Source organism: Rhinoderma darwinii, chromosome 2, assembly GCF_050947455.1.
Source record: "Rhinoderma darwinii isolate aRhiDar2 chromosome 2, aRhiDar2.hap1, whole genome shotgun sequence".
In the NCBI taxonomy this organism is placed as follows: Eukaryota; Metazoa; Chordata; class Amphibia; order Anura; family Rhinodermatidae; genus Rhinoderma; species Rhinoderma darwinii.
Window position 1 is genome coordinate 9,663,310 of NC_134688.1, and position 11,445 is coordinate 9,674,754.

General features: G+C 46.8%; 1 protein-coding gene across 1 annotated transcript in view; it reads left to right on the forward strand.

The window, feature by feature from the left end:
• Positions 1-10,602, forward strand: part of LOC142741694 (uncharacterized) — a 25,605-nt gene extending 15,003 nt beyond the window's left edge. The window contains exons 6-13 of the mRNA XM_075851039.1: positions 1,403-1,526; positions 1,606-1,691; positions 1,976-2,069; positions 2,744-2,865; positions 4,831-4,915; positions 5,596-5,693; positions 7,070-7,160; positions 8,101-10,602. Coding sequence (XP_075707154.1) covers positions 1,403-1,526; positions 1,606-1,691; positions 1,976-2,069; positions 2,744-2,865; positions 4,831-4,915; positions 5,596-5,693; positions 7,070-7,160; positions 8,101-8,801 — 1,401 coding nt within the window. The 3' untranslated portion in view covers positions 8,802-10,602. The remainder of the gene's footprint in view (positions 1-1,402; positions 1,527-1,605; positions 1,692-1,975; positions 2,070-2,743; positions 2,866-4,830; positions 4,916-5,595; positions 5,694-7,069; positions 7,161-8,100) is intronic.
• Positions 10,603-11,445: the final 843 nt, after the last annotated feature.

An 11,445-nucleotide genomic window follows, 5' to 3' on the forward strand; every position in this document is an offset into this window, starting at 1 on the left:
AGTGACTCCACCAGCAGAATAGTGAGTGCAGCTCTGGAGTATAATACAGGATGTAACTCAGGATCAGTACAGGATAAGTAATGTAATGTATGTACACAGTGACTCCACCAGCAGAATAGTGAGTGCAGCTCTGGAGTATAAACAGGATGTAGCTCTGGATCAGTACAGGATAAGTAATGTAATGTATGTACACAGTGACTCCACCAGCAGAATAGTGAGTGCAGCTCTGGAGTATAAACAGGATGTAGCTCTGGATCAGTACAGGATAAGTAATGTATGTACACAGTGACTCCACCAGCAGAATAGTGAGTGCAGCTCTGGAGTATAATACAGGATGTAACTCAGGATCAGTACAGGATAAGTAATGTAATGTATGTACACAGTGACTCCACCAGCAGAATAGTGAGTACAGCTCTGGAGTATAATACAGGATGTAACTCAGGATCAGTACAGGATAAGTAATGTAATGTATGTACACAGTGATTCCACCAGCAGAATAGTGAGTGCAGCTCTGGAGTATAATACAGGATGTAACTCAGGATCAGTACAGGATAAGTAATGTAATGTATGTACACAGTGACTCCACCAGCAGAATAGTGAGTGCAGCTCTGGAGTATAAACAGGATGTAGCTCTGGATCAGTACAGGATAAGTAATGTATGTACACAGTGACTCCACCAGCAGAATAGTGAGTGCAGCTCTGGAGTATAATACAGGATGTAACTCAGGATCAGTACAGGATAAGTAATGTATATACACAGTGACTCCATCAGCAGAATAGTGAGTGCAGCTCTGGAGTATAATACAGGATGTAACTCAGGATCAGTACAGGATAAGTAATGTAATGTATGTACACAGTGACTCCACCAGCTGAATAGTGAGTGCAGCTCTGGAGTATAATACAGGATATAACTCAGGATCAGTACAGGATAAGTAATGTAATGTATGTACACAGTGACTTCACTAGCAGAATAGTGAGTGCAGCTCTGGAGTATAATACAGGATGTAACTCAAGATCAGTGCAGGATAAGTAATGTAATGTATGTACACAGTGACTCCACCAGCTGAATAGTGAGTGCAGCTCTGGAGTATAATACAGGATGTAACTCAGGATCAGTACAGGATAAGTAATGTAATGTATGTACACAGGGACTCCACCAGCAGAATAGTGAGTGCAGCTCTGCAGTATAATACAGGATGTAACTCAGGATCAGTACAGGATAAGTAATGTCATGTATGTACAGTGACTCCACCAGCAGAATAGTGAGTACAGCTCTGGAGTATAATACAGGATATAACTCAGGATAAGTAATGTATTGTATGTACACAGTGACTCCACCAGCAGAATAGTGAGTACAGCTCTGGAGTATAATCTCCTTCATTGATCTCATTGTATGTGTCAGGTTCCTATCCGGTGTCAGGACGTCGCTGTCTATCTCTCTCTGGAGGAGTGGGAGTATCTAGACGGACACAAGGATCTGTACAAGGACGTCATGACGGAGACTCAGCAGCCCCTCCCATCACCGGGTAAGAGATATAACTAGATACAGACGTCCTCTGATATATCCTATATACACAATGTAGTCAGTCGCTGTATCTCCTACAGATGGATCCAGTATAGGAAACACATCAGAGAGATGTCCCAGTCCAGACTATTCCCCCGAGTCTACAGAGGAAACACAGGATTACCAGGTAGGTGAAGTTGAGGATTATCCAGTATTGACCTGAGTGATCTAAGACAGGCTGGTTGCTAGGGGGTTTGCCGGTCAATTAAATAAAAGATTGTGGTTGTTAGGCAGTGTATCCCTGGCAACCAGACTGTCAGACATGACTAAGCTGTACAGCTCCACCGTGCTCACAGCAGAGATGGGGGGGCGAGCCGATTGGAAGAAGTGAAGCCACTCCAATTTTTCAAAAAATTACTCTTCAGATGAACATAATCTCTGATCTGGAAAAAAAAAACGTTCTCTATGTAGGATGAAAGCGTAAGAGTGATCAAAGTGGAACCTGAAGAGACGGAAGCGTGGGGGGATGAGCAGTATGAGGAGGAGACCACTTATATTATTCCAGGTGAGTGATGACATCTAAATACACAAACGGCAATAGAGGATGTGATAGTTTAGCCCCTTGACGCACCAGGACGTGCCACTACGTCCGGGGGCAGGGGGGGGGGCGGGTTATGTTTGAAGCTCCATATGTACCGGGTGTCAGCTGTATTTTACAGCTGACACCCAGGACTAACAGCCAGGAACAGCGATCGCGCTGTTCCTGGCTGTTTAACCCCTCAATCAATTGCGACTGCAGCATCTGAGGCGTTGAGGGGGACGGCCCTCTCCGACAGCTCATTGCCGCCCCCCTGCAAAGAGATCGGGTGGTGACGATGGTCGTCATGGCAGCCCAGGGGCCTAATGAAGGGCCCCCAGGCCTGCCTTCACTCTGCCTCTGTTAAGCCCTGTTTGCGGCAGAGCTTAACAGAAGCCTGTAAAAATGACAATACACTGCAATACATTTAGTATTACACTAGTGATCCAACGATCGCTGGTTCAAGTCCCCTAGGGGGACAAATAAAATATGTAAAAAAAAAGAAAGTGAATTTAAGTTTTTTTGTTTTTTTCAGTTCCCCTGTACATTATATGGTACTTTTAGTTTCTATTGATCGCATTTTAACTCTTATGGCTCTTGAAAGGCGGGGAGTGAAAAACGGAAAAATCTAAATATGTCATTTATTTCTTTATATATTCCAGGCAGTCGCTGTGCGTCTCCTACAGATGAATCCAGTATAGAAAAAACATCCGAGAGACGTCCCCGACCGGACTATGCTCAGGAGTCTACAGAGGAAAGTCCCAGCGTCCCCCAGGACTACCAGGTAGGTGCCGTTGAGGATTATTCTCCCAAATTAGTGATCTGTCGAAATGTTCTTATTAAAGGAACACTCCAGACATATAAATGAATTTGTGTGGCAGGGAATGATTCTGTGGTGTTCTTCCCTGGGTCATGTACCGCCCCCTTGTGGCCTGCGCTAGGTATAACACATGCGTATTGTCCGGGTATTTCTTTGCCAGTGTTGAAAATCTTTCCGTTTTGTCCTCATAGCGCATTTTAAGGTAACAAAGGGGGTCTCTTGATTGGGACCACTCTAAGGCTGGGTTCCCATGGGTCAGATACTCTGCGTAAAAGTACGCAGCGTATCCAACCTAGAACACGCAGGGAATTCCGGCAAAAAAAAAACCACACGCTAAGGCCTCATGCACACGAACGTAAAAACTCCCGTAATTACGGGCCCATAGACTTCTATTGGCGACGGGTACCTCCCCGTATGCTTACGGGAAGGTGCCTGTGCCGTTGAAAAATATAGAACAAGTCCTATTTCAGGCCGTAATTACGGCACGGGCAGCCCATAGAAGTCAATGGGGCTCTCGTAATTACGGGTGACTACGTGTGTGCACCCATAATTACGGGAGCGTTGCTAGGCGACGTCAGGAGATAGTCACTGTCCAGGGTGTTGAAAGAGTTAAGCGATCGGCAGTAACTGTTTCTGCCCCCTGGACAGTGACTACCGATCCCAATATACAGCAACCTGTAAAAAAATAGAAGTTCATACTTACCGAGAACTCCCTGCTTCTGTCTCCAGTCCGGCTTCCCAGGATGACGTTTCAGTCCAAGTGATGGCTGCAGCCAATCACAGGCCAATCACAGGCTGCAGCCAATCACAGGCCAATCACAGGCTGCAGCCAATCACAGACCAATCACAGGCTGCAGCCAATCACAGGCCAATCACAGGCTGCAGCCAATCACAGGCCAATCACAGGCTGCAGCCAATCACAGGCCAATCACAGGCTGCAGCCAATCACAGGCCAATCACAGGCTGCAGCCAATCACAGGCCAATCACAGGCTGCAGCGGTCACATGGACTGCCGCGTCATCCAGGGAGGTCGGGCTGGATGCCGAAAGAGGGACGCGTCACCAAGACAACGGCCGGTAAGTATGAATTTCTGTTAATTTTATTACGGAAAGGGCTGTCCGTTCTCTCTATCCTGCACTGATAGAGAGAAGGGGCTGCCGATTAGTGCAGTGCAATTTTGCTGCCAAAAACGTGCCCGTAAATACTGGTGTAATACGGGTCAAATACGTGTGACCAAGAACCCGTATTTTCGCCAGTATTTATGGGGGGACAAAAATACGGTCGTGTGCATGGGGCCTAAAAACAAGAAAGCTGATACTTACCCCCAGGCGTTGTCGTAGCGATCGGCCTCATGGTATAACGCTGCAGACTATTTGACTTCTGCACCCTGTGATTGGCTGCAGCATTCACATAGGATGAAACGTCATCCCAGGAGACAGGGCTGCACGGGGAAAAGAGGAACGCATCGCTACGACAACGCCTGGGGGTAAGTATTGGCTATTTTTATTTAAAAGTTTTTGTTTTTTTCAGATTTCCCATTTTTGCAGATTTCTCTGCCCCATTAAATCCAATGGTGTAAACCCGCCATGTCTTGCAATATTCCTACCACAGTCATTCCTCCTTTCCCGTGCCGCCGGTCGCAGCTGCTCGCAGTTTCCCATCCCGTACAATGACATCTTGTCAATATTCCCGTCACTTGATTGCGGCAGCCACTTGCTGCCTGCCACGATGACATCACCGGGGATGAGTAGTGCCGCGGTAATCTAGAAGTATCGCTAATGTCACTATATTGTAATGGTCTTTTTTAAGTTTTATTATTTTGCGGGTTTAAGCAGCCGGGATTATAGGAGGAGATGACGAGATCGCGGTGTAAGTTACGCTTGTATGTCGCGACATGAACTCTGATCTGAATAACTGGTCTCTATTTAGGATGGAAGCTTAAAAGTTATCAAAGTGGAAGTTTGGGGGGATGAGCAGTATGAGGAGGAGACCACTACTATGTATATCAATCCAGGTAAGTGATGACCTCGTAATACACATAATGGGGGATGCGACCTTGTGGGGGGCGGGGCATATTTCTGGCCCTTTAAGAAGGAGAGAATAATAGGATATTGAAGAATCTTTGCTCAGTCCATATATATGTCTAGTATATAGATAGACTTAAAGGGTAACGAAACGTTCAACAAACTTCTGACATGTCAGAAGTTTGGATTAGTGGGGGTCCGAGCACTGAGACCCCCACCAATTACTAAAACGAAGCGGCAGAAGTGCTCGTGTGAGAAACAGAAACGAAGTGGCTCACACGAGACCTTCTGCCGCTTCGTTTTAGCGATTGGTGGGGGTCTCAGTGCTCGGACCCCCACTAATCCAAACTTCTGACATGTCACTATGGCAGTCGATCCTCCACTAATCCGTAAGTAAAACCCTTATCAACGACAGGCCATCCAGATCAGACGTCATCCCCTTCCCTCAGATCGGCAATGGCGTATAATGTGCCTGGGATGTGGTTTAGGGGGGTGAGCAGTGTCTTTATAAGAGGATAGGGAACAAAGCAGGACCACCCCCCTCTATGCAGGTTATCTGTAGGTCTATTGAATTAGCTGGGTGAAGGGAAGGGGAGACTCCCATGAAATCTATTTTAGGTCTGGCTTCTATATATACAAGTGATGCAGTCGCTGTTTGTGTCGTCTACAGATGGGTCCAGTATAAGAAACACATCAGAAAGACGTCCCGTCCCAGACAGTCCACAGAAGTCTGCGGAGGAAAGTCACAGCGTCCCGCAGGATCACCAGGTAGATGGCGTTGTGGCGATTTCACCAAATTAGTGATCTGTAGAAAAAGCCATACAGGCGTGTTCTGCACATTAACTGGTTGTCAACACGGGTCGAGAATACTCGCCCTGAGCGGCGGGGGCTTGGCGCATTAGGACGAGCATTCTCATCCTATGTGACGGCCAGTGTCCGCGCGCCATCAGGACCGGGGCAACGGCTGTAATAGATATCCGCATCCCCGCTCTAACGGCGGAGAGAAGAGAAAACCGACGTTGACCCCTTGAATGCCGCGATCAAAACTGATCACAACGTTCAAAGTGAATAGGAGAAGGGGGGACTGCCCATTAATCGCGTCACAGGAAATCCCTGTGAAGCAATTAAGGCCCATAATTTGTATGGCCAGACAGCCCAGGGTCCATCGAAGGACCCCAGGGCTGTCTGACCATATTCCCTGTTAGGGCATACTTAGGTATGCCCTAACAACTGCCTGTGCACAATCAGTACACAGGCTAATGTAGTGGCATATAGATCTATGCCAGTACATTACTGTTAAAAATAAAAATGAAAAATCCCTCTATGGGATTAAAAAAAAGTTTCATTAATTTTAAAAAATAAATAAATTCACAGATACACATTTTTTACAATAAATAAACTTTTTAAATATAAGTCCCAGAACATGAAATAATAGACCTATTTGGCATCGCCACGTCCGGAACAGCCTGAACAACAAACGTATAACATTATTTATGATGATCGGTGTTTCGTGTAAAAAAAAATAAAAAGCAGCGGAACTGTTTTTCTCTGCGTTTTTGCCAATATAAAAATTGATATAAGGGAAACGATAATGTAAACGTGGCAAAAACGGTTCCTACATAAAGTATAACTCGTCCCGCAAAAAACAAAGTCTCATACAACTACGTCGTACATAAAATAACAGTGATGAGCAAAGGAAATATAAAAAAAATTGTTCTGTCCTCGAGGCCAAAATTGTCCATGTCCTTAAGGGGTTAAAGGGACACTATGGGCAAAACATAAACACTGTCCAATGCCTAAAGTGGAGGCTGAGGGTGCCGGGCAAGACACGAGGATCATCTCTAAATTCATGTGTCACGCTCCGCACTCTCAAGTCCCTTCTGATTTCCAGAGCAGAAAGTCACTGGAGTACGGGCGGCGTTCCCTCTCTCCCTCTCTCTGTAGGATGACCGTCAGCCATTGAAATCATCTGCTCCCCTCTACAGTGATGTCTCGGTCATCTGGCTTTTGATTTTGTCTGCCCGCCCCAATTCCAAGACCCTCAAGAAGCCCAAATGTTTGTTGTTCTAGCTGAGATCATAGGGAGGCGTTGGCGTTCATTTCTGCTGTATGTCACGATATGTGAATAGTTCTGCTCTATTTAGGATGGAAGCTTAAGAATTATCAAAGTTGAAGCGGCCGAGGTGGATCTGTGGAGGAAGAAGCAGCGGAAGAAGAGATCTGCGAATAAATCAGGTGAGTGATGACCTCGAAATAGTGACGTCATCGGCCGTGCTCGCCCGCTCCAATCACGTAGACCGCGCTGACGTCTGATTACGGTCTGCGGCTACTGCGACCCCCATGTTGCCACTGCGGAGAAGCTACGACTAAAGCTTGGAATTACACCGGGGGCTTCTTATAGTGTCTTCTATGAATGCAACTATTTTATCCAAAAGTGACCGTCTGACCCGATAGTCAGAAATAATCAAAGGCCTAAAGCCTGAGGCTGCGCCGCTGAGAGATTCCGAAGACGTGTCCCCGGTGTCCTCGGTGTTGACTTGGAGATTTTGCGAGGAGTCCAATCACCATCCACATTAATGTTCCCACAAAACTTTCCCTTTTCAATCCAGGTAGGATGTAGATATTGATGCGGATGGTGATTTTGAATCCAAGCAAGATCTTAATGATGATACTGCAACTTAGCGCAGCCGTGTTCAGTCCGTGAGTTACAGACCCTATGTCGGCCGTATTTCCCGGACTGACCCCTATCATTGTAGTCACCCATGTGAGTCGCTGCCTCCCCGCGGAAATAACTGTCCCGGACTGAAAACATGACTCGAATATATAATAATCTTTTTCATTTTCCATTCTGCCCCGTTCAGGAGATATGCGCAGGTCCGCTTCTTTGTTTATTATTGGTTTCCCATGGTTTCGGCCACCGCCGTGGTCCTTCGGTGATGGCCGCGCCTGCACAGATACTCCCGCTTGGTTTCTGATGAATTTGGCGGCTGGGTTCCCTTTAGAGAGCAAGTGCGTTCACTCCCGGCCTGGCCACCTCTCACCTGCCGGTGTCATGGGCAGCCTCCTCCTAAACTGTGTGTGGTGCCTCCTCCTCCATGACAGAGGAGTGTAAGAGGCAAGAAAACGGGAGGTGAGAATAGCCCTTTAAAAATTGACTTTTTTTCCTCTCTTGCAGGTCAACCGCCGACCGTTTATAGTAATATATTTACATGTATTGATTGCGGCAAAGGCTTTCCCTTTAAATCGAAGCTTCTAAGACACCGAGTAACTCACACGGGAGAGGCGCCGTTTTCATGCACCGACTGCGGAAAGAGCTTCAAACACAAGACGTCGCTCGTTGACCACCTGCGAATCCACACGGGAGAGAAGCCGTTCGCCTGTTCTTATTGCGCACAAAGATTTGCCCACAGATCCACCGTGATGGACCACGAGAGGACTCACACGGGCAGCAAACCCTTCTCCTGTTCCGAATGTACCCAGAGCTTCACAATGAGATCCACTTACGTCAACCACATGAGGCTCCACACGGGGGAGAAGCCGTTTTCCTGTTCCGATTGCGGGAAATGCTTCGCACAGAAATCCGCGCACGACAAACATCGGTTCCTCCACACCGGAGCGAAGCCGTTCCCGTGCGCCGAGTGCGGGAAGACTTTTTCAGGGAGATCGCTTCTGGCAGAACACGAGAGGACTCACACCGGGGAGCGGCCGTTTTCATGTTCTGAATGCGGTAAATCCTTTTCCCACCGATCTACCCTCACCACGCATAAGATGACCCACACGGGGCTGAAGATGTTCTCTTGTTCTCAATGTGACAAGTCCTTCACAACCAAAAAAGGTCTTGTAAGACATTTGCCAACCCACGCGGCAGAAAAGTAATTGCCGGATACGGTAAACACTGGAATCGGGGGTTGGGGCAGCGGAATTTTAACTTAGGTCGACCCATTGACGATGAGAAAGAAGCAAGTTCTACGGAGAACCTCGTTGGGTGAGAACCTGCAGGAGACCTCTGCCCCCCTCCAACTCCTATCCAAAAGTATTTCCAGGTCCCAGCTCCAAGATGGTGCCCACATCTCTTCTCCAGCTTAGTATTTGGCAAGAGTTGTAGGAAGCCCATGTAAGTTCAAAGTCAATGGAAAGCTTGGTAGACCGTCACCGCCTTCAACAGACCTGGGGGAAGGGACTATGAAAAACTGGACCTGGTCCCAAGCCCAGCCCTATCAATGCAGACTAGGGCATAACAGAGACAAGATGGTAGCATTTCAGAAGTGAAGACCACAGTCACTTCATTGGCCGTCCCCCACTGGCCCTCTAGGAACATAGATGCAAATATTTTAACACCCTAGGACAATAAATATCAGCAAATACTAGACACCTGTTTGCGGTACCTAGGTGCGGTTTCTTCTCTAAACTCAGCAATGTGTCCCTTCTACTTATGCCCCCAGTTTCTACCACAGTTAGCAGCCATATTGGTTCTCATGGGGCTGCATTTTCTGTCACCCGGACACTGAAAAAGCCTGCTCCAATCCCTTAGCTCTTCCTGGGAATGAATCTCACTTAGACATGCTCTGGTGATCGTGACCTATTATCAGGGATGAACCAGACAGACCAGAACCGACACATATATATATATCCTATAAGGTTACCAGTGCTCCTTGAACTTTATTATTGATGTCCAGGAAGAGAGGAGTAGCTGGCATTGGCCTTGCAGCCTAGGACACAAGAAAAACAAGGCAAAACATGAGGTTTTTAATAAAGTATCTTTATTATTCTATACCCTGATGGATTATCTTTTAAGTTGCGCGAAATGTTTTAAGGGTGTGTACACTTTTGCAACCATAGTATCACTATCATCATCATCATTATTATTGGTATTATTGCTCCAATGCATCTATAAGAAATAAAAAATGAAGCAGCTACAAATTTTCAAAATGAACAATCTCCTACCGTCTTATGTATACAGCTCCTATGCAGACCTATATGTGTCCATAGTTACAGACTACAAACCAACCCTGTGTAGTCTGATACTGCAGTCATGTGTTATAATCTTCCATTACCCCCCCCCCCCCTTCCTCTGTCTGTAGGTTATAAAGAAGAGGGGGAGAAGTAACTCATGACTGTAGGGTTAGACTACACAGGGGGAGGGTCGCCATGGAGACATACAGGTCTGCAGAGGAGCTGTAAACGAAACGGTAGAAGATTTTTAATTAGGACTATTCGCAAAGTTGATTAATTTTCTTTGATTTAAAGGGAACTTGTCGTGTCAACATCAGTCCTATCTGCAGGTGGCATGTCAAACAGGAAAGGCTGTCAATCAATGGTTGAGACCGCCCACTGGACTCTTTAGCCCGCAGTGAGCAGGAACTTGAATAAAAATACAAGTTATCCTGAATCTTTTAGCGCCAAACGATAAACGAATTGACTCTGCTCCAACTGTTCCGTAACATGCGGCCCACAAATAGGACACCATGTTCTACATAGAGAAATAAAGACCAATCGTTGCAAAAGTATACATACCCTTTACATTCTAGGGGGGGTGGGGGTCTTTGCCTTAATAACAGTACAATTCCTGCCAGACTATTTGGAAACCTGTAGCCTCTGAATATTTGGTCTGCCAGAGATGATCCTCACTGTACCCCGAATCCAGGGATTAATTTTAAATTAGTACAGTTACTCCAAAAAATAAAACGACGGGCAATAAAAGCAAAATTATGGCAAATCTTGTTATTCTTCTTCGTTATAAGCAGAAATAGTGTTAGTGTGTAATATATAACTCCACAATTATAATGAAATGACTCTGCACCAGTCTGCACAGCAAAGCCGTAAAGTGAGAGTTGAACGCCAGAAGTGTCAGCCTAGTAGTGTATGGGCTCTAGAGACCAGTGTGAGAGCTGATATATGTATATGATGGGCAGTCAATGTGTGATCAGCGAGTACTACAGACCCTTCGCAGCTGTGCCTGGTACTACAGCTCAGCCCCATTCACTTGAATGATCGTACCAAGGGTCAGACCCCAAGCAATCCTGCATTAATTGATCAATAGAAAACCCCTTTAAGACCAAAGTTGCACCTTAGTAGGGAATTATTTGTCTCTCTGAACCTATCTAGATTGTCCTGCACCCCGTGTCCTCCCTGCACCCCGTGTCCTCCCTGCACCCCGTGTCCTCCCTGCACCCCGTGTCCTCCCTGCACCCTGTGTCCGCCCTGCACCCCGTGTCCGCCCTGCACCCCGTGTCCACCCCGTGTCCTCCCTGCACCCCGTGTCCTCCCTGCACCCCGTGTCCTCCCTGCACCCCGTGTCCTCCCTGCACCCCGTGTCCTCCCTGCACCCCGTGTCCTCCCTGCACCCCGTGTCCTCCCTGCACCCCGTGTCCTCCCTGCACCTTGTGTCCTCCCTGCACATGTACCTACTCTTTCTTTTGCAGTCAGTACAGAGACTATGGTGAATTAGAATAGATATAAAGAAGACCCCCTCTTCCTCTTGTAGTTATATGAGGAGTTACCTGGTTTTGAGAAAGTTTTC